This window comes from Mesoplodon densirostris, chromosome 18 (assembly GCF_025265405.1).
Source record: "Mesoplodon densirostris isolate mMesDen1 chromosome 18, mMesDen1 primary haplotype, whole genome shotgun sequence".
NCBI lineage: Eukaryota > Metazoa > Chordata > Mammalia > Artiodactyla > Ziphiidae > Mesoplodon > Mesoplodon densirostris.
The window spans coordinates 52,892,598-52,916,693 of NC_082678.1; the positions used below are offsets into that span (position 1 = coordinate 52,892,598).

Genomic DNA, 24,096 nt, shown 5'->3' on the forward strand with positions numbered 1-24,096 from the left:
AGTGGCTTGGGTATGAAAGGAAATGGCTTTACTTTAGTTCATTTTTCATGTCGGTTGTATTTGATGTTATGTATTTGGCAGTGAAAACATTTAGAATTCTTCTCAGCATATTTATGAAAATCATATTTTAAAATCCCAGCTATTTACATTAAAACGATTGTTTCTTTTCTCAATGATTTATAGATGAAACCAGCCTGTATAAAAGCCCTTACTCGTATATTTAAAATATCTGATCAAGATAATGATGGTACTCTCAATGATGCTGAACTCAACTTCTTTCAGGTAGCCTTTTATTTCAGATATTTGTGTATCTTGGTCCTTTTTTGCTGAGAAGAGAAAAAATTTATTGGCTTGAACAATGGTATTTTGATAAACATGCATCTCTTTCATGTAAAAACTCTCTTTCACATCAGGCTATTTAATCTTTACCTAGGGGATAAAACTCATGCTTAGGAATTGAGGGGACTCTGAGAGTGTCATTTCATGGTGTACAGTGGGTGTATTAAGGATGACTTGAAGTCTGAACTCTGAATTGTTTTTCTTTCTCGGTTTTGTATAACATAACTATACAAAGAGCTCTGTGTTTTAGGAACATGATGGGGAGAGTAGGGAAAACATGTCCTAAGTATGACATGTCTTACTTAATACAAAGTAGAGGCTCTGCTAATTCAGAATTTGTTTCCTTTGGTTGCAACTCTTTGATTTAATGTTGCTCTGTGGATTAATATTTGTATTATTTGTGGTTTTAATGCTGATTTGTTTTTAACTTTATTTTTATGTTTTTTGCTAGAGAATTTGTTTCAACACTCCGTTAGCTCCTCAAGCTCTAGAAGACGTCAAAAATGTAGTCAGAAAACATATAAGTGATGGTGTGGCTGATAGTGGATTGACACTGAAAGGTGGGTAAATGGTGCTTTTTCCCCCTTTTGAATTTAATATTTTCAAAATTTGGCAGAAGGCGAAAGTCTTTATGGTATTATCTATATTTAGGGAAATGTTTGTATTTACTAATATACCTAAAATCTAACCTGGATGTTTAAGAGTTGGAAGAGGCAGGCATTGGTGGGGATAATTATCTTTACCGTGAGTATAAATTAGAGGTAGGGAAATTGATTGGATCTCAGGAGTACAGAGGTCCATCTGAGGGTAAGAGATTTCAGAAACAAATTTATCTTAAAATTAAAATGATTTCATTTGTTTTTACCATATAACCATGTGAATGTCAGTATATTCCTTGGGATATGTTTTTGGCCCTTTCATGTAGTGCCATCTCTTGCTGACCTGGGTATATCTGTGAAATGATTCTGAAATCAATTCTTTGAGACACTTGTGAACTTTGTTTTGGTTTGACCTTCCATATGCAAAACTAGTACACATATGTTCAGGAGTCTAGCTCTTGCCGTTAGGCGTTACATGCTTTTCTCCCATGTGACTCTACCCATTTTCACATCAGCTATATTTACTAATTTATTTTATTTCAGGTTTTCTTTTTTTACACACACTTTTTATTCAGAGAGGGAGACATGAAACTACTTGGACTGTGCTTCGACGATTTGGTTATGATGACGATCTGGATTTGACACCTGAATATTTATTTCCCTTGTATGTACCTTTGGTTTCTAATTGATTTCACTTGCCAGTATTTTAAAGTTTTATTTAGCACATTGGTAGGTAGGCTCTGAGCTACTCAGGAATAACTTATAGATTTATAGAGCCGTTTATAGCAGGGTTTCTCAAACTTGGTACTCTTGACATTTTGGACTAGATAATTCATTTTTGTAGAGCCTGTTCTACGAGTTATAGGATGTTTATTAGCACATCCTTAGATGCCGGTAGCACCTCTTCCCCCAGTCGTGACAGCCAAAAATGTCCCCTCAGGAGTGAAATCATCCCCAGTTGAGAGCCACTGATTTAGAGCATGGCTCAAACTCTTCCTCTTCTTCTCATGAAGAGTACAAGTATCTTTTTTTATTCATTTTATTGAGGAAGGAGATAAAAGATGCTAGATGAACTTGTTTTTAGTGTCAAGGGATCAGAAATATATTGGTTAGCATTTTTCTTTTCTTTAGTCCTTCTCCTCCCTAAGTTTTATAGCCTGTTCCCAGCTCAGGATAAAATAAGTATTTTTCCTAAATGACCAGTCTCTTTGTGGTTGTTTTTCTTTAGATAATGATATGTTTAAGTTCTGTATGTTTAATGATGAACCCAACATCACCCTGAAATAGGAGACTGCCTTGCTATAGGATGCCTCTCCCATACCCAAGGGAAGTAGGCTTTTCAGGGAAGTGACTTCCCAAGATCTGGCCTTTGAGCCTTTCGCCTTTTTTCTTCGCTTTTTCAGTAGCACATTATCTTCATGTTCTCCTTTTTAATCTTAGCATAGCACTGCTAGCTATCCATGTAAGGGTTCAGAAAAACTTTGTTGTTGTTTTTCCTTCCCCATCATTAAGGAAGCAAAATTTCTAGTTGGATTCCTGGTCCATTAATCAGTTCTAAGTTAAAACTTCCCTTGTCAAAGTTATTAAATCTTGGCTCAAGTAATTTCCCAGGTTTTTCAATAAATATATATTGAACGAATGTATTTGTCCCAGGACTTTTTTATCAAGTTTTCTTTTCTGTGCCATTTATGTGGGTAGATAAATTCTACGGGAGGTTGCTTATTGCTTTCTAAAGTATGACAGTAAGGAAACTCCATCTTTTGTGGCTTTGTGATTTACACTAAGATCTCTTTTAATTTCTTTCTGCGCTCTACCTCTAATTGTCTGTAAAGTAGCCCCTTCAGAGCCACCACTTGAGTCTTCTTATTAAACTCTCTGCCTCTGTCCTTCACACTGCTGCTAGATTAATAGATATACAACATGGAGTTTGCCATGTCACTTTCCCTTCAAGACAGGATAAAGCCTAAGCTTCTTAACCTGGTGTAGGAGGTCATTCATGATCTGCTCACTCCGGCTCACTCCCTGCCTTCATTCTGGAAGTAAATACTAAACTATTTCTGGTCCACCAATCAGATATTGCTTCCCACTCCAGGCTTTTGCCCATGGTGTTTTTACTCTCTTCCTCCCTCTCCCCCTAACCTAATTCATGTCTGTTATCCTTCAAGTCTCAATACAGGTGACAGTGTCTCTCAGCAGTGCTGACACCTTCCCATCCCCAGGCCAAGGTGTTCCCTTTTCCAAGGGTTCCCCTAGCATCTGTAGTTTACCCATACTCAACAGTTGCCTCATTCTGTTGAGATAGTGAGGTTATCTACTTGTGGTCTGTCTCCAGCTTGAATGTGGTTCCTTAGAGGTAGGGAGCCTGTCTTGTTTTTATGTCCCCAGTACCTCCGTGCATTTGATAAATGTTTATTGACTCGAATTTAGGGTGTGTCAAAGGTCAAATCAGGCAGAAATAACATCTCTTCACATCATTTTCAACTCATTACAATGTTGTCATTGTTTAAAGCTCATAATTTTGACTTATAATTGGTTTGTAGGAAGAACAACCCATTACAGTTTAATCAGTATTGTCTGTAAATTTTTTAATACAACCTGCCCTTCAGATAGTTAAGAAAACTGTCACCTTGGAATGAGCACTATTATGACTCTTTGAGAATTGCCATACCACTGCAGTGACTTTCCCTGGGCAAGTCTAAATGGCTACAGAAAACATGTTCTGTAAATGCTGTCATCCTACAAAAAGACTTGTTGCAATTTCATGTTCATTTCTCCAATTAAATTTTAATATTTGGTTAATGATTTATTTTACTTTTTTTTTCATCAACAGGCTAAAAATACCTCCTGATTGCACTACTGAATTAAATCATCACGCATATTTGTTTCTCCAGAGTACTTTTGACAAGCATGATTTGGTAAGCTTTTAGCTGCAGTTTTCCATGATATATGATAAAATATTTTCCTGTGAATGATGTAACTCTGTTCCCTGAGCTATTGGGTATTCCTGTCACATAGCCAAAAATTACCCAAACTTTCTTAAACTAGCAAAGATACTTTCTCATATTATTTACTTTATTATTTTCTCAAGATGAAAAAGTCTAGTTTCTGATAGACCCTTGCATAGGTTTCCTTATATATGTGTAAGGAGTTTTCTTGATAAAATGTAAAATTTCTTTTCATTTGTTAGTTTTTAGAAACATAGCTTTTACTTGATGAGGGGGCTCTTGCATTTGGGAATTATCTTCTTAGATATCTAAATGTTATGTTACTTCCTTGTGTATCTTCAGGATAGAGACTGTGCTTTGTCACCTGATGAGCTTAAAGACTTGTTTAAAGTTTTCCCTTACATACCTTGGGGGCCAGATGTGCATAATACAGTTTGTACGAATGAAAAAGGCTGGATAACCTACCAGGGATTCCTTTCCCAGTGGACGTGAGTATAGAGCGCACTTCTCTCCTCTAGAGTTACAGCTAGTTTGAAATTATGGTACATTACATTCATCATTTTATATATTTGTCAGGTCTTGTGAAGTGCTTCAGTGATAGCTGCCTGTGGGCAGGATCTATAGTGCTGCTGCTACCTGTAAGATGAACTATAGATGTTCTGTAAATTTATCAGGAAGGGGTGTGTTTGCTTTTGGATGAGGTACAGGGAAACAGTAATAAGTCATATAAAAATGGAAGTAAGTTTTAATACTTAAAATTTTTTTATTGGAATATAGTTGATTTACAGTGTGTTTTAATACTTTTGATTAAGGGAATTGGAAACATCATTGTTATTGTACAAATCTTGTATTTTCAGAATATGGGGAGAGCATATTTTACTTGACACTGAATTCTTAATTTGAGGGGTTTTTGTTGTTGTTGTTGTTGTTTGTTTTCAGTGAATATGGGGAGAGCATATTTTACTTGACACTGAATTCTTAATTTGAGGGGTTTTTTTTTTGTTGTTGTTGTTGTTTGTTTTCAGTGAATTCTTAGACTTAGTGAGGGTGTCTGCAGTCTTGTTGACCTATTGTCTAGGGTGCTAAAAAAATTCTCTGGTTGTGCATAATGACATAATTACTTTAGCCTTGGCGAGAGTAACTTTCTCAACACCAGGATCTGTTCTTTTTTCAAATCATAAGAAAGGCTAACTATTGTCAAGTGCCTTTCAGCCTTTCAGTTATTTTTTGCACCTTTTGCAAACCTTTTCAGATTTACTTATCATTAAGTCCTTAACTAGCCAGTATTTGCAGTACAATATGTAACTTGGGAAGCACATAATATAAAATATCCCTGCTCTAGATCTTACCAGCTGTTCACTGCTCATCTGTGTGGCCTTGCTCTCTCCGGGCAGGTGGAATAGATACAGAAGCCCCCTCCACCCTCCATCTTGCATTCTCCTTCCTTTCATCTCTGCCCTAAGAATGTCACTGTAGGAAAAGCCATGGTTGGGCACATGGGAAATTAAAGCAGTCTGACAAAAATTATCCGGGTCTGGTGGTAAAATTATTTGAGCTGTTGTAATTTTTTTTTTTTGCGGTACGTGGGCCTCTCATTGTTGTGGCCTCTCCCGTTGCGAAGCACAGGCTCCGGACGCGCAGGCTCAGCAGCCATGGCTCACGGGCCCAGCCGCTCCGCGGCATGTGGGATCTTCCCAGACCGGGGCACGAACCCGTGTCCCCTGCATCGGCAGGCGGACTCTCAACCACTGCACCACCAGGGAAGCCCGTAATTTTTTTTAAATAAATATTCATTTAGGAACTTTTCACATTTTAAACTCTTCCCTTTCCTAGGCTCACGACCTATTTAGATGTGCAGCGGTGCCTGGAGTATTTGGGTTATCTAGGCTATTCAATATTGACTGAGCAAGAGTCTCAAGCTTCAGCCATCACAGGTAAGTATCTGAATGCTATTTAATTAGAAAAAAATTCTTTTTAGGATTCCAGTTTCATATGTAAAAAGAGTGAAAATAAATGCATCTTCATTAGTCTTCCATGTCTATACTTTGTTTGCCCTTGATTTAGTAATCACTTTTGAGGTAAGTTGCTTGATTTTATTGTTATCAAAAAGGAAAGAGTAGAGGTTTTACCTCTAGTCTCCCCCTGAGGGTACTTCATTGATGAAAATCAGGGAGGGCTATGGGCATGAAAAGTATTTACCAGTCTATCTTGTGTTTTAATTTTCTTTAAACATTAAAAACAATGCCTAGGGCCTCCCTGGTGGCGCAAGTGGTTGAGAGTCCGCCTGCCGATGCAGGGGATACGGGTTCGTGCCCCGGTCTGGGAGGATCCCATATGCCGCGGAGCGGCTGGGCCCGTGAGCCATGGCCGCTGAGCCTGCGCGTCCGGAGCCTGCGCGTCCGGAGCCTGTGCTCCGCAACGGGGGAGGCCACAACAGTGAGAGGCCCGCATACCGCAAAAAAAAAAAAAAAAAAAAAAAAAAAAACAATGCCTATTAACACATGATCCTGATATTCAACTGATTGTACATATCTCAGTTTTATAACCTTTTTCCACATTAAAAAATCTTTCACATATCTTGTAATGGTTAACCAGGCATTCTTGCCAGGAAATGTGCTCCACTTAAAGAAAATCCATAGATATAATATGAAATAACAAATTAGGGAACTGATCATTTCAAGAAGTTCTTATATCCTAATTTGTGGGGGAAAATGCCATATCTTACAGGAAGCCCCATTACAAGAAGACAGCCTTTGTGAAATTGACAGAGCAAGTACCCTTCAAAGTACTTAACCAGTTAGACAGTATTTAATGCAGCACCAAAGACTAAGGAACTAATTAGCCAGCATGAGGTTCTTTCACTCAACAAAATATTGTGACCATATTTCTATTATCAATAAGTATACTTTTATATATCTTTAATATTAGATAAAGTATCATCATATGGATATTCTATAACTTAACATAATTATTATCTGTTTTTTATCACTTTCAGGTTTTTTTGCTATAAATAGTGCCTCTTGGTGAGCTTTCTTGTAGTTGAATCTTTGGGTATAGTTTAAGGAGGTCTCTCTCTTTTTTTTTTTTTTTTTTGTGGTACGCAGGCCTCTCACTGTTGTGGCCTCTCCCATTGTGGAGCACAGGCTCCGGACGCGCAGGCTCAGCGGCCATGGCTCACGGGCCCAGCCGCTCCGTGGCATGTGGGATCTTCCCGGACCAGGGCACGAACCCGTGTCCCCTGCATCGGCAGGCAGACTCTCAACCACTGCGCCACCAGGGAAGCCCTAAGGAGGTCTCTTTACCTCAAGAAGAGATGCCTTATTGCTCTGATGATACAACATTGTTTTCAGGGCTGCCTCTTTTACAGATTTACCTTGGAAAGGCCAGTTAACCCTAGCGTGCATATCCTCTTTCCATTTATAGACCCAAGAGAGTGCGGTTTTGAGATAGCATCTTTTAGTTTATAATTTGTTATGACAATAATTTATAACAGAAAAAAAGATGGGATATAGTATTGGCTATATTCATTGTAATTTTCGTTCATTTTGGGGATATCATTTTGTTATGTAAATGTACTACCTATTTTATGATGAAATAAATATCATTTGGTTACTAGACGTTTACAGCCGACTTTCAGAAATGCATCTTTTTCACTAAGTGGGGCCCTTCTGTATTATATTTTGTACTTTATTTCACATACAGCTTGACTAGTGTACAGTATGTTTATTGATCGAACACTTTATAAAAATGATAAATAGCAATACCCTATTTTGCAGAATGTGAAATGAAGGCTCAGTGAGTCTAAGCGGTACATAATTAGCTTTTTTTTTCTTTTTAGTAACAAGAGATAAAAAGATAGACCTTCAGAAAAAACAGACTCAAAGAAATGTGTTCAGATGTAATGTAATTGGGATGAAAAACTGTGGGAAAAGTGGAGTTCTTCAGGCTCTTCTTGGAAGAAACTTAATGGTGAGAGTTCTCAAGAAATAGAGCTATACTCAACAGATTTTTATAGTCACTGAGTTTACATAATTTTTTCATAACCATTTACCTTTTTAGATGATTAGTAGAACTGAGTGACCTATGTATAATAGTAAGGTACAACTAAAGTGTAACAATAATCTCATTGAACTAGCTTTATCTTTGCTTCATTGATGTTAGCTATCATTTGTCTTTTTTTTTAACTAGCTTTTAGATGGGGGTTAAATAAATACACATATGAAAGCATCAAGCACAGTGCTTGTCATGAAGTAAATGTACAGTGAATATTTTGAACCGAATACTGATACCTAATTCTGACTACTGCCTTGAGTAAGGAGATTGACATATTTCTAGATGAAATAGCAGGCCAAATTATAGTGTAATGAGAATTGCCAGCAGGTGGCTCTGGAATACACTTTCAGTGATATAGTTTACTTCCTTTTCAGCTACTGCTTTCCCTTTATGCAGAACAAATGCATCTTTTATTTTAGACCTTAAGAACTAAGAAACAACATCAATATCCCCTTTGTATTGATAAATAATACATAGTGTAGGGAAGAATGTCCTTTTTTTGGTAACACACCATACATGCAGAGCGCATGTGTTGATGAAAACTAGTTCCTGTAATTTCTTACTATAAATACTGAGATGTTTTTGGTTGTTTTCAGAGGCAAAAGAAAATTCGTGATGACCATAAATCATACTATGCGATTAACACTGTTTATGTATATGGACAAGAGAAATACTTGTTGGTAAGAAATTTTCTGGCATATAAAAATTATTAATTATTGGGTACATTTTAAATGACTCTTTGAAAACATAATTGGATTTAATTTAATGGTTTTTGTGTGATTTATTTTTTTACCTGGTTTATTCATTAGAATTAATTTTAATTCCCTTGATCCATGTGGTGATTACATGGGTGTAGATATAAGTAAAAATTCATCTATCTGTGTGCTTAATTGTATGTTATACCACCGTAAGAAAGTAAAAAAAAAAAAATTAAATCCTCTTTGCTCTTTCTTCCACTTTTATTTTTAAAAATTATGTCCTCTATTGATTAGAAATTAGTTTGAAGACCTTTGTGCAGGTGTGGGGTAGTTTAATCTGTAATCTGAATCAGGTTGTATCTGTTTAGCAGGGAGGAGTGTATTTAACAAGTGTGGTAGCCTAAAGAATGATTGAAAGAATGGTATGACTGAAAAGATAATATGAAATAGTAGAAAGAGGTTTTATGTTCTTTTTGGATCCAGTCTGATTTTGGTTTGAATGCTGATCCACCACTGATCAGCTGTGTGACCTCAGGCAAATTGCTTATTCTCTCTGAGCCTGAGTTTCTTATTAAGTTAACTAATATGAGAAGCTCCTGACAAATAATAGGTACTAAAGAAAGTTCATTCCCTTTTTTTTTTCTTTTTGGAAATAGTTTATTCTGCTAGACAGATAATCACATTGAATTTTATGCATATTTTGCTCTTTACGATAAAAGTTCTTTGTCAGTGTCTTGTTAAACCTGTTTATCTCTCATTCTTCTCCTAAGTATAATTCTGTATATTGGGTACTCAGTAAATCTTGCTGATTGTTAACTTTCCAGTTTTATTGTTACAGCCATTCATTGCAAATTGATGTCTTTCATGTCTCTGAATATCCATGCTCTAATAGTGTTTTATTTGGAATATATTGAGTCACCTCTGACTTTACACTTCCCCTTTCTTCTCCTCAGCAAAGAAGCACTATCTTATATAGCTCAATACTGAATTTTACACTTGTTGGATCATTATCATATCACAGATGGGATTTTTTTTAGAGATTTTATAATAAACATTGAAAAAGAGTAGGCAGTGAAATAGAACAAGATAACCTTAATGTACTGTCCTTTTCTTTGTGTTTTGTTTGTTTGTTTGTTTTTTGCTTTGTGTTTTTGATTGGTGGGGAGGAAAGGTGGTGTGGTAGAAAGGAAAAAGACTTGGGAATCATATCTGAGTTCAATTTTTGGTCTGATGACTAGTTAGTTGTGCTATCTTTGGCAGTTGACCTAATCTCTTTAGCCTGTTTTCTTATCTATAGTATGTAGAGAATACATGTAAAGGGCCTGCCTAGCACACTTTAGTCACTCACTAAATGTTAGTTTCTGTAGGACCTTAATCACCATTTTTCATCTTCAAAAATCAGAAGCTACTTATTTATCTATATGTCTTACTTCCAAAAATAGTCTGAAAATTTATGCTTAACTAGTATTTTTAAATTAGGAAGTCAAGTTAAGCAAATAATAAAATACCATGACTTTAATTTTACATCAGTGTTATGATACTTACGTTTCTGTCTTTTTCTTTTTACAAGTTGCATGATATCTCAGAATCGGAATTTCTAACTGAGGCTGAGATCCTTTGTGATGTTGTGTGCCTGGTATATGATGTCAGTAACCCTAAATCCTTTGAATACTGTGCCAGGATTTTTAAGGTTTGTTGCTCTTTTGGTCTAAAACCAAGTTTAACTTTATAAGGAGTTTAATGGAATTGTAATGTGTTTCCTAACCAGGGGAATGCAAGAAAATTATTTGTGGAGCTTTTCAAAAATACATGCATTTGTATCCTATCCCTAAAGGTTCTGGTTTCATTCTGAGGTGGTAGAGTCGCAGACATCTGTATTTTTAAAAGTACTTTTTTCCACATGTGACTCTGATGTGCGTTCCTGGTTAAGAACCTCTGCATTAATGGAAGGTCTTAGGAATGCACATGGATTATATGTTGCCCATTATACCAAGAATAATAATAGAGCAAGGGGATAAACCAGAGGCTTGAAAAGTTACCAGTTACTTTGAGATTATCAACAAGATTCAATAAGAGTAAAAAAACTGTATGTATGAAGGAATTTACTCTAGCATTGTTTTTAATAGCAAAAACCTGGAAATAATCCAAATGTCTAACAATAGGAGGATAGTTTACCAAACTGAGACAAAATGATCCTATGAAATTTGTGTAGCCATTAAGAATAATGGTTTTGAATTCTGAAAACATGGAAAATTCAGTATTATATTTTTATTTTTAATTTTTTTTTATTATTGTTTTTTGCGGTACGCGGGCCCCTCACTGTTGTGGCCTCTCCCGTTGCGGAGCACAGGCTCTGGACGCGCAGGCTCAGCGGCCCAGCCGCTCCGCGGCATGTGGGATCTTCCCGGACCGGGGCATGAACCCATGTCCCCTGCATTGGCAGGTGGACTCTCAACCACTGCGCCACCAGGGAAGCCCTCAGTATTATATTTTGAAATGGTTATGTCCAGCATGACTACAACTATGTGAACATATATATATGCATGTGCTTAAGGACTAGAGGTAATATCAAAAAATGAAAATAGTGTGCTTTAGGAGAGAGAATTTAGGTAGATTTCTTTTTATTTCAAAGTATTGTTTCTTTTTGAAAAAAAAATTTCTTTTTTCAAATTGTGGTGAATTTGAAGAATTGTTACAGGTTTATATTGTTACCAGCATTAGAAAAGTGGCCCGGGTCTTATTATGCTACTGACCTAGACAACTGCCAGTCTTTGCCTCTTAGTTTACTTTCTCCCTGAAACTGTTGATGCTTTGCCTATCTAGATAAAATTTTTAGTGCCCATTTAATTAAATTTAGTAATTTTTGAACTTGTCCTCAGATTTTGCTTTCACTTTTTATTCTGTAGCAACATTTTATGGACAGCAGAATACCTTGCTTAATCGTAGCTGCAAAGTCAGACCTGCATGAAGTCAAACAAGAATATAGCATTTCACCTACTGATTTCTGCAGGAAACACAAAATGCCTCCACCACAAGCCTTCACTTGCAATACTGCTGATGCACCCAGTAAAGATATCTTTGTTAAATTGACAACAATGGCCATGTACCCGTAAGTACTTGCTCTGCCATGATTTTTGTTTTGCATGGTTTGTGGTAACATTGCATGCCTTTATTAACCATGAGGGTGGAATCTCTGTCACATAGAAGTTGTTCAGCAACAGAAAGAGACTTTGTAATGAGAAGGGACAAGTTTGAGTAAATGCAGGTTTGGTTTGGGTACCAGAAGGAAATTATATCAATGGTGCTTCTGATAACATTTGACTATATTTGAGCAGGCTGTAACTATCTTAATAGGATAGTACAATAAAACTCAGCCTCTCACCCATCATTAAAAAGATAGTCTTACTGCAATAAAATGGAATTGACATCATGCTAATAAGGCATTTCCATATGAACAAAAAGTTAACTTTTATATTTTTTCTGCTGATTAATTGACCTTGAGTATGTGAAGGATTCTAAAATCTTTTATGAATTTATGTTTAAATTATGGGTATGTTTGAGTTCAGGATATAAAGTCTTTTTTTAGTGCTATAAAAAGTAGTTGTAATTGGGATTCCTTCTATATAAATGTTTTATGTTAAGTGTTATGAGCCACAAATTTTATGTACATTTATTGTATATCTCTACATGCATATGCACAAGCACATAACTGTGGTCATCTTCATAGTTTACTAACTGCCTTAAAATTGCATGGTTCTTAATGGCATTCTCCTCAAGTACGGTGTTTGTATAAATTCTGTTTTGTGACAAGATAGTTTTTCAGGCAGTGCGTTTCTCAGGACTTTACAGTTTATTCTATTTATTATTATGTTATTCTCTAAATTATTTTTCTTCTTATGAAAAGTACAGTATAACATAGAGTAATACTCAAAAATTGCTATAAGCTAAGGTTTTTCAAAAGGTTGTTAATTTGTACGGATTTTTCAAATCAGTTAACTTTATTGCTGTTCCATTAACTAGTACTTTAAAAAAATGCAGCAAACCCTTGAAATTCTGTTTGTATTGGAAGAGAATTCATTCCTTCCTATTACTGTTAGATAAGCAAAACCTTACTTTTTATGTTTACCTTTGCTTTAAAACTTTCGTGTATGTTATCTACAGAGAGGATCATTACAGAGACAGACTCTCCCGAGACATGGGCAACACTGATAGAATAGAGAATTTGAGAAAAATCTGGGTCTTTCTAAAAACTGCTTTGTAAGTTACTTTTTCTTTATGGCTTCTATGGCATTTTGTTGACATTTTCTTATAGATGACCACATCTTTTTCTCCATAATTCACATTTAGTAATTATCCAGAAACGCACTGCTTGGTCAGGCTTACTGCCTAGCTGTATACTATGGTGTCTTTTTTTTTTTTTACTATGTAAATGCACTGTCTTAATCTTGTAAATAACTGCAACTGTGTTTTTAGATCTGCATCTTTAAAATTTTACTGCAATATGTGTGAGTGTGTGTGTGTGTATATGATAAATGTACATACATGGACACTTGTTTTTATGATTAATCTGCAACTACTTCTCATGAAGCATCTCCCTGTTGCTAAGCATACTTTGCATCCCTCCTTTTTGGTGGGTGGAGCCTGTATATGTTGAAGAGTCAGATTCAACTTATAAAATAACAGATGGATTCCAGTATGACAGCTGGCAGTGACTTAGTAGCAGTGATATGTTCATCATCACAAGTCAGATTTTAAAATGGAATGTCTTGAGCCTGTAAGAGTCTTCTAAAAAATTAATTCTTGTTTTTCTTCATGTTGAGAATTAGGCATTATTGGGATGCTGCTAATCTCCACAACCATGCCACCGTGTGCTGTGGTCTCATCAGATCTCACAAGCTAAGCCAAGTCAGATTGGGCCAGTCCATTGACTGAGAAGCCTCTAAAAAATGTTCAGGTGTTACAGGAAGTGATGTAATTGATTCTTCAGGTGGCGCTCTTCTGAGTGGGTTCTGCGCCAGTACCTCTCCAGGGGTGGTGTGATGGCCTTGTATGTCTGAGTGGCTCCGACCACTGAGCAGTCATTGGAGACCCCCTACTTTGGTTGTTAGAGTGGAGGTGAAATGGGCTGCCCCACGTGCCTGTACCAACTAGTGCAACTCACTCAACCAGAAAGGAGTCAGAAAGCCTCCTAAATTTCATATCTAATATCAATTGGATCCATTGTTGATTTTTACACCCTTACCCAGAGTTTCATATTATCATACTTAGCTGGTGTGTTTTGGTAGCAGACGAAATTAACCCTATATTTTGGGTTCAAGTAGAAATTTATGAAGCACTTTGATTTCCTTTGGGAGCCATGGTGCTTGATGAATTAAAGGCGATGTTGTTCATATCTCCTCAGGGTTGAACATACTCGTCTTTTGACTCTTTTGTGTATTTGTCACTCTTCTCCTTCCTGGTTTTCAGGCATGTGTATATACTGAGGGAGGAGGAGGGGATGGTTATTTAAATGCTAGCAAACTCTGACCTTTTGGTGGGTGCTGTGGCTTACTCAGTTTTTCTTTTATTAATTTAGATGAGGGTGCCATCTATTGCTGTGCATATTTATTCCACTAAAACCCTTGTACTAATAATTCTTTCCCCCCTCCAAAAAAGCAGAAGTGTTAGCTAATTTTCCTTAGATTTTCTATAGGGAGGGAGGAGGGAGCTTTTGCTGTTCATTATATTTTTGGTAAATGTGGAATTCTGCACAACTTTAGCATGCCCCACACTGTCCTTTTCCTTAGTGTTGCTTATGCCTAAATCTTTTTTTTTTTAAGTTGGCACACTCTGACTTGTGCCATATGTATAAGTAAGAACTCAACTCCTGTCCTTCTGTGTGTTTTCGCAGCCATGCCCGGTTACGCTGTATGTGCACCTGCAACAGGTGTACATTTTGCATCTGTCAGAACTTCCTCAACTCAGACTTGCTGCAATCTGTAAAGAACAAAATCTTCACTGCAGTTCTTAACAGGTTCTTAACTTTCTTTACTGGGTACCAGGCATTCTGTTAAAATACAAAAGAAAAAAGTGGTTAACTATTTATTATACAAATACTACAAAGACAACAAGCTGACTGATGCCCAACTAATTTCCACTAAAATTCTCACTATGGTGACAATGTTTAGTTCTGGATCATCCTTAATGTTTAAAAATTAATAGATATATTTAGGGGACTATAAAGTAAGATTTTAGCTTTTTTTTTATTAAGGAAGTTAAAGTATTTTTTATATTAGGGGATAATATATGTAGGGAGATTAAAAATCTTTTTGCTGAGAGTTGTAGAAATAGATTAGGGCTTTAGTAAGGAAAAGACACATTGATTCCAAATGGTATACTGTACTCAGCTTGCATTCAAATAGTACAGCTTATTAAAACCATACTTATATGAGCAGTATCTTGGGTTTGAAAAATTTCTCTATTGAAATTATTTATAGTTATAATTTACTTTTACTTTTAAGTACCTGGAATGTTTTTTTGAAATGAAGATAATAACCAACTTTAAGGATTCAAAGGAATATGGAAAAGAAAAAGATCTATAGTACTAGTTTTTGAGGTCTTTATAATTGAACCCGAAACATAAAGTATGCCTAGAAAGTAATATGCTTTTAAAAAGGAAAGAGAAACAACAACAAAAAAATAGGTTGTATACATTCCCTCAGAGCAATAAACTTGGAAGGTTATATTCTTATTCTGGTCATGCTACCTTTCTTTGTTCAAATCAATTTTACATTTTGTGCACATTTAAGAGCCTATGTAATATTAATTTGTATCTAATGTCAAATTTTTATGTGTCTATGAATGAATTACGTTTTTGAAATCATTCAAATGTCATTGGGAGCAGGGCTTGATTAAGACAGCTGATCAAGCTAAACAGATCTTGGTTAGACATGGATCTTATTTGGGTTACTGTTGGACTCTTACTGAGGGCTAGGCTCCGACTGTACCAAATGAGTAGGATAGTTTGTGTCCACCAGCAGTGTAGACATGGCTATTAAACAGTGAGGCTGTATCTTATGTGAGTCAGAAACTGACTCTGAAGACATTCTAAGAGAGTTTCAGGGATGTTTTGAGCACTAGTAGCTCTGGAGTAAGCATGCAGCCATCCTAGGTGATTGCTTTGAAGGGATCGCCGTGCTCATTTGGTGGTGAAGCTCTGCCTCTGTCTTTTGAATGGCATCTTACAAAGAGTAACACAGACAGATTTGCTCATGACAACTGTCTGAGAAAGCGCAAGGCTAGTTCAAACCAAACAGCATTGAGGAGCTCCGGTGTTGGAAATGGTAAAGTTGGAAGAGATTCTAGAATTCATCTGGCCTAACCTCCCATTAGATTGCCTTCCTGCAAGCCTTCCTGAGAGAGTACTATTTATCTGCTGATGGCTTTCCTCATTGGAGAGGGTTTTTGCTTTTGCCTATTCTTCTTTTTTTTGGACTAAAATTATTTCCCTATAACTTTCTCTCCTTTAGTTTTAGTTCTGCCCTTTAGAACAACCTACGACTATTCTACTCCCTCTTCAACATAGCCTTCAGACATTTGAAGACGGCCATCATGTCTCCCCTAATTTTCTCTTCTCCAGGTAGAACATCCCCATTTCTTTCAGCCTTTTCTTAAATTAGACGGTTTAGTGACTTCATCATTCCCGGTTTTCCTCATCTGAAAGCCCCTTAGTTGTTCAGAGTACCTCTTAAAAAATGCCACTGAGAATGGAGAACCGTGCTCCCGGTGTGATCTGACTAGTCCATAACGGTGGGCGGTCATATTCCACAGTTAGGACAGCACCTGTCTACTGCATGAATTAACTTTTTAGCAGCCCCAGCCCACTGTTGATGCATATTAATCTTGGGGTTGAAATCAGATTTTTTCATACAAAGTGCTATTAAGGCAGTGTCCCCTCCTCTCTGTGTATTTGACAGTTTTAGTTGGCTCTTTGTATCTAAATGCGGATACATATATATCTCTATTGAGTGTCATATTCTGCTTTTTGATCCATTGTTCTAGCTCAGTCATTTCAAGCATTATTTCTGTCATTTGTCCCATTATATATATTTCTTGGCATTGTGTTATTTGCAAATTTGGTAGCTGTGTCTTCTTTATCTTTCAAGTTATTAAAAAATAATGTTGAATACCCAGAGATTAGAGAGCAAGATTGCTCAAGCAAGCAAGCCCTTTAGTGCTCCACTAGAGAACTCTTTTCCCAGTGACACAGATTCAGAATTCTTGGGGAAAGATTATTCTGTCAATTAAAAATATTTTATTTGTCCAGCCCATGTTGTATCTTACTGTCTTATAAGAGATTTCCTGGAGGGCTCTTTTGAAATCAATATAATTTCTACCACATTCCTCTGATCCACCAATGTATTAATTTTATCTAAATAGAAAGTGACATCTATTTGGTGTCTTATTCTTGGTGAACTCACCTTGGCTCCTAGTAATTGCTGATCGCAAACCATCAGTTTTATTCTAGAAGCTCTTGATCGTCCATAATTGCAGATTGATTCGTTGTCTGCATCTTTAGTGCCAATTTGAATTTTAGGTTGGTTTAGTCAGCTTCCCAATGAAATAGGTTGGGTGTGCATTAACGGATGAGATTGCTCATCATAAATTACTCTGTACAGTGATCCTCGAAGAGAAATGAGTACATTGTGTCATATCTAATTATAAACTAGTAATAATTTAATGGTAATGTCAGCATACATCACTGATGTCTGGTAATCAAGAAGGGAAAGAGTGAAAAAGATGAGGAGGAAAACCAGCATACTTTTCAAGGAACTCCTTCCTCTTCCCTGGTAGTATTTCAATAAATCATTTTATAGAAGTCCAGTGGAAATTTAGGAGCTCTATGTTGAAGTTTCTTCTAATTCACAAAAGGATTATAGATGAGGTCGGTGAGGATGGAGGCCAAAAACTTAAGTACCTACAGGGTCTGGATGGATAATGTTAATGAATGAAGGTGGCCAAGGAGAAGAAATAAGAGAGGCGGGAGCTGCGACAGGTCCTGTCTGCAAGAGGCAGCCACCACTCAGCTCTGGCTGTTGGTTATTGTCCAAGCGTGGTGTTGCCAGGACTTCTGATTCTCTGAGACACTAGAAGTCAGGATTTTTTAGGTAAAATTCCCTGATATTTTAAGTAAAGGCAATTAAATTTAAAAAATCTGAAGTACTAATCAGAACAAAGAAAGCATGTTTACAGGCCACCAGTTTGCAACTTCAGTCTTAAGACATAGCCTAAAGTTGTGAAAAATGCAGGCCAGAAAAAGGTACACCTGAGGAATGAAAATGTCTCTTTCAAACACCTCCAATACAGTTTTACTCCTTTCTCTTTAATAACTTGAAAAGGTAATGGGGTTGGTGGGGTGAGAATGGAACCACTTTCCCTACTGTGTCTTGGGTTTTGGCAACCTTTTGGTGGTTGGTCACCACTGGTTTGCTGGGCTAGGTATATCTTAATGTTACATAAACAGAAAAAGGATTCACTAATTGAGTAAAAGTCATGTAAGAATTTTTCACTGTAATTCAATAGGGACGATTCTCACTCAACAGTAAGTCTTAAGTCTTTTCGTTTTAGAAATCTGCTGTGCCTAGCGTTTGATTTAGAAGTATAAATGAGCAGTTTAAAATTTTTTATTTAACCAAAAAGTTTTGTTAAATGTCTGCAAAGAAATTAATAGACAAATATTGGTACATACATGTTGGTCTCAAATTAGTACATTGTTTTAGTGTGCTTGTAAAAATTTTGATCACCAAAATAGAAACTACTTCCAGAGATAATACATGTTTGGCGCCACGTTCTCCCTTTATGTCATCCTCCTACCACTTTGATTTATTCATCCAAATACTTAAGTACCTGCTTTAGATAGGATCCTGCTGTGAGCTGGGGCAAAATATCAAGATGAAGAAGATACAGACCTGTATTTAAATACCTTTCTAAATATTGTGTTAAATTTTTTTTTAACTTTTGGTTATATTTTCAGTGACCTTAGTGCCTTATGCTAGCAAAGGAAGTGCTATAACCTGATCATGAGAGGATCTATGCCAAATTAATTAATTTATACTTACGCAATTTCAAGTTCCAACATTTCTGAAATTGTCCATTTTTCCCCATCTGTCTTTGACCAGAAAAGATTGTCTTTATTTTTTTAGCTTATTTACTGACACTATGTATTTTAAGTAGAAAGTAGTAATAAAAATTTTTTTCTTTCCAGTTTAATTGAATGTATATTCAACATGTGAGAGAAGTGTTTAACTACATATCTGACATGTGACTTTGTTCTTTGGTAGTTATGGTCTCAGCCTTTAGATCTGGATAGGTTTATGTTTTTCTTTGGAATAATTTATGAATAGCTGGAATTATTTGAATTTAAATACATTTGGAAGATTATTAACCTGTGGCCAGATGATTTTACTCTCTGGCAATGCTTTCATTTCAAATAGTGAAAATCATGTTATTGGAGAAAAATACCTTTTGATTATATTTTAATTATAAATACCTCTTAAATCTGAAGGTGTTAAAATGATTATGTAGGAGTGGACTTGATTGTTGGTTTGAACTACCCAGGATTTTAGTTTATTAAATGTTTATTATTATGACTTTAGAACACTCCTGGTTTGCATGAGGATGTCACTATACTGTAGTGTGTGTGCACTTTAATTTGTCCCTTCCTTTAGGTGTTCATTTTCATTTGTTTGCCTGTGCCACTTAGTCATTTTTTAACTCCTCTTGATCCGTTTCCCAGCTGTGTTTCAGTGTATAATCCTCCCATTTTCCTAACCTATAATTTAATCAAATTGTTTATTTTATGATTTATTATTTTGGTGTGGTTTTCCCTGATGCATATCTTGGTTTTAGTATTTCTTTCACCACATTTTTTACGGCATTAGCCATATAGGTTATTTGTTCATGTTACTTCTTAAGTTTGGTAACAGCATCTTACTTTAGCAACAGTATGTGTAGTTCACACTGAGTATTTACCAAGACGCAAAGGTATGATGGACAGTCATCATACCCATTGTATTTTTTATCCTGTTTATTAATGTATTTTTAAAAATCGGATATATGTGACATTTATTTTAATCTGTTCTTTAATGACTCATTTCATTTGCCCGTATTACTTTAATAATCACCTAAGTTCCTCCTTCACGTTGTTTGAAATCATGTTACTTACTATAGGAGCCCTGTTTTTGAAGAAAGGACTTTACTGTTGTCACGCTAAAATGAACTGTCTTTTCACAGGATTGCTTTATGAAGAGGATACTTTCCTAGAAATCTTAATGCTATAGAGATTCTGTTGGGAATGTAAGAGTTCTCAGGATATTATATTACAGTAAAATACTGTATTTTAAGGAAGTGCATCCTGTGTTTTAATTTCATATGAAACTTCTGTGTTCATATGAAAGGTCCTTACAAGGCTTTTCTTTGAATTTGGATACATATACATAGTCATACGTTTAAAATTATATGAGAGCTTGTGTTATAGATTCTCTTCAAGTAAGCTGCTGCTGCTTATAAATGAAAAATTTTTTGCCGTTTGGTTAGTATATTAAAGGACCCAACAGGATGGAGTTTGCCTATTCTGACCTTTAAGTATCGGTAGCTAACATGTAGAAGACATTATGTGTTTCCCATGTATCTGCAATCATCCATGAATTTTTATTCTTCTAATGCTTGGTGAAGCATTTCTTGACATTGATGCACACCTATGTCCTTTTCCTAAGTATGTTACTGTTTAGGCATGCTCAGTTAACAGCTTTCGTATGATTTGTGTTATAGTTCATCTTTGTTGGACACTATGTTTTTATTTCTTAACCTATTTCGAGAAATAGCTTATTAAAATGTTTCATGCCTACTAGTTCAATTAGGAGAATTGTCATTGTTAAAATTATTATTAGCAGTAATGACATTATTATTGGAGGTAAATATGAAAAAATACTTCACCAGGTGGTAGAAACATAAAGCAGGGAGAGGATAACATTCCCTTTATTATTGGTTAAATACACTGAACCAATAAAGATTTTAGTTCATGTTCTTATATTTACCATAAATTGTAGAGTTAATCAAAGTATCTTGTATGCCTTCTTTAAGGCATTCTGTGCAAAGGTACATAGGAACTTTGGTCCGTTGTTATATGCCTGTGTGACCTTAACACAAACAGTTTTTAATTTGCGTCCTTACTGCCTGAATTTTGAAACATTATCTTCTCTCTGCCTTGTTAAGTAGCAGCCTTAGTAATACCCAGGTCCAAACCTGTTGGTTTGCTCCCACACTTGTGTCAAAAAGTGCTTGTCATCTAATCGACATCTGGGCCCTCAGCTCTAAGACAGAAAGCCAGCATCCAGTCCACAGGAATTTTCTACCTAAGAACTCGAAAGCTGTGACAAGCTTCACACGATTTTTTAAGGTTATATTTTAGCATTTAGTTGTTATTTCTTATGTTCTAAAAAGAGATACTGCTGAACCTAAATTATTTTATTCCGCGTAGAGTAGGGAAATGTGTGATTCTGATATATCAGTAGATTGGAAAAAAAGAACCTTTTTATACACACACACATACACACACACACATTTTTGACCCTGTAATATTCATTTTGGGGTAGTCTATCTTAAGGAAACTATTTTAAATATAGTGAAAAATCTTAATGTAGAAAGGTATTCATCACTTTAGTTACAGTCACCTGTAAATGGTGGTAGCCACCAATAGGAATATAAAGCAGCTATTTAAAATGATGTCTCTAGGGCTCCCCTGGTGGCGCAGTGGTCGGGAGTCCGCCTGCCGATGCAGGCGACGCGGGTTCGTGCCCCGGTCTGGGAAGATCCCACATGCCGTGGAGCGACTGGGCCTGTGAGCCGTGGCCACTGAGCCTGCGCGTCCGGAGCCTGTGCTCTGCAACGGGAGAGCCCACAACAGTGAGAGGCCTGCGTACCGCAAAAAAAAAAAAAAAGATGTCTCTATAATTTATGTAAAAGTGCCTATATAATATTTTTTAAAGATATAGGGCCTCCCTGGTGGCGCAGTGGTTGAGAGTCCGCCTGCCGATGCAGGGGATACGGGTTCGTGCCCCGGTCTGGGAGGATACCATATGCTGCGGAGCGGCTGGGCCCGTGGGCCGTGGCCGCTGGGCCTGCGCATCCGGAGCCTGTGCTCCGCAACGGGAGAGGCCACAACAGTGAGAGGCCCGCATACCGCAAAAAGAAAAAAAAAAAAAAAAAAAGATATAAAAGTATATAAATTATACACATTGTGTTTGTAGCTATGTTAGAAATACATAGAAAAAGTTTAAAAGGAAATACCCCAAATTTTAATTAGTTGCCTCAGGTGATTCTAGGTGATTTTGTTCCTTCCTACTTTTATTTTCCTCATATAGTGTGCTTGTATTACTTTTTATAAAATAAATAAATTTATTTATTTATTTATGGCTGTGTTGGGTCTTCATTGCTGCACGCAGGCTATCTCTGGTTGCGGCAAGCAGTGGCTACTCTTCCTTGCGGTGCACAGGCTTCTCATTGCAGTGGCTTCTTAGTGTTGCAGAGCACGGGCTCTAGGCACGTGGGCTGCAGTAGTTGTGGCACTCAGGCTCAGTAGTTGTGGCTTGTGGGCTTAGTTGCTCCACGGCATGTGGGATCTTCCCAGACCAGGGCTCGAACCTGTGTCCCTGCATTGGCAAGCGGGATTTTAACCTCTGTGCCACCAGGGAACTCCTTGTATTACTTTTTTAATAGTCAAGAAAAACGTAAGAAAAAATATGCAGTAAGATATTATAATTTATTCCGAGATGTTTTATGTGAGTCATTTGGACAGAATTAAACTTCTGAATTGTGGAAGCATTCCTTTTGCTTGAGTTTATAGGCATGAACTAGGAAGCAGCCTTATGAAACTGTTACTCTGCTTCTGCTTGAGATCTGAAATGACAAACATGGCTCAGTTCTTTTTTTTTTTTTTTTTTTTTTTTTTTTTTTTTTTTTGCGGTACGCGGGCCTCTCACTGTTGTGGCCTCTCCCGTTGCGGAGCACAGGCTCTGGACGCGCAGGTTCAGCGGCCATGGCTCACAGGCCCAGCCTCTCTACGGCATGTGGGATCTTCCCGGACCGGGGCACGAACCCGTATCCCCTGCATCGGCAGGCGGACTCTCAACCACTTGCGCCACCAGGGAGGCCCATGGCTCAGTTCTTAATACTTACCATTAAGATTGCACTGTTCTCCATTCAGGTGTTGTCAGTTAGGCAGGCACTGCAAATACGCCATCTGTTATAACTGTGTTCTCTTTTGTAACTAGAGCCTGATGATGTAGCTTTTAAATGCATATGGTAAAGGCACAGAATAACTCTCTAAGTAGCTTTCTGTCTAAAAGTAGTTTTCCATGTCTAAAAGTATGTTAAACAACTACTGTAACATCGATGGAGTCATTGAAATATATTTTATGAGTCAGTGGTTGCCTTGAGTTTTAAACTAGCTGTATATTGAACATGTATCTGTATTGTTTTTCATCTATAAATATGAACCACTGTTTTGCCTATTGAAGACTATACTATAGCTTAGGGAAAGTAATAATTACTGTCTTGAAATGCAAAAGAAAACTAAGCAATAAAGTCAGTTAGAATATATTATTTCATGAATGGTAATACTTTCTCAAAATTCAACAAAGGGAGCTAAGCTGTGTTAACAGTTTCCATATGTGAAGAATATTGATGAGAAATCATTTTGACTGATTTTAATGTCATTATAGCTAATATTAATCCTAACCCCCTTTTCCCCTAAATTAAAAAATAAGTGTAAAAATATTCTCCATTAGGGCTTCCCTGGTGGCGCAGTGGTTGAGAGTCCGCCTGCCGATGCAGGGGACACGGGTTCGTGCCCCGGTCCGAGAAGATCCCACATGCCGCAGAGTGGCTAGGCCCGTGAGCCATGGCCCCTGAGCCTGCGTGTCTGGAGCCTGTGCTCCTCAACGGGAGAGGCCACAACAGTGAGAGGCCCGCGTACCGCAAAAAAAAAAAAAAAAAAATTCTCCATTAATGAAGATGCATGAAAATCACAGACCAAATCTGAAGCAAAACTCTAATGCACTTTTAGCCTGTGTTCTCACTTTAAGTTCTGTACATCTCTGCTGACTTGGAGTTGTAAACTTTGAAACTCTCATCATAGGGCCATGACAGCCTCTGAGTTTGGGATGTTTTACTCAATTTTTTTTTTTTTTTTTACAGATGTATGTTTGTAGGTTTTAGTAGTCAGAAACTAGAAGCATTTCTAAACTTCACGACTAATAGTTGTTAGCCTCATTTTGAGTAAGTACTTATAGTCACCGCATATTGTTAGGTACTGCTTGTAGTATTGGTTTCAAGGGCTTCTCTTAGTGTTTCAGATATTCCAAGACCAGCCTCTGGGGGATACATAGAGAACGTATATAACAGCCTTAGGTTTCCTGCCTGGTA

General features: G+C 36.8%; 1 protein-coding gene across 13 annotated transcripts in view; it reads left to right on the forward strand.

Annotated features, from left to right (window-relative positions):
• RHOT1 (ras homolog family member T1) overlaps positions 1-24,096 on the forward strand; it is a 57,050-nt gene that overhangs the window by 30,065 nt on the left and 2,889 nt on the right. For 6 of the 13 annotated variants that reach the window (XM_060080611.1, XM_060080617.1, XM_060080610.1 and 3 more), the window contains exons 9-20: positions 184-282; positions 791-899; positions 1,482-1,602; positions 3,769-3,853; positions 4,226-4,371; positions 5,717-5,817; positions 7,722-7,852; positions 8,533-8,616; positions 10,205-10,324; positions 11,541-11,743; positions 12,796-12,891; positions 14,525-14,647. In XM_060080611.1, coding sequence (XP_059936594.1) covers positions 184-282; positions 791-899; positions 1,482-1,602; positions 3,769-3,853; positions 4,226-4,371; positions 5,717-5,817; positions 7,722-7,852; positions 8,533-8,616; positions 10,205-10,324; positions 11,541-11,743; positions 12,796-12,891; positions 14,525-14,647 — 1,418 coding nt within the window. The remainder of the gene's footprint in view (positions 1-183; positions 283-790; positions 900-1,481; positions 1,603-3,768; positions 3,854-4,225; positions 4,372-5,716; positions 5,818-7,721; positions 7,853-8,532; positions 8,617-10,204; positions 10,325-11,540; positions 11,744-12,795; positions 12,892-14,524; positions 14,648-24,096) is intronic. The other 7 variants (XM_060080618.1, XM_060080623.1, XM_060080612.1 and 4 more) reach the window with 3 other exon arrangements.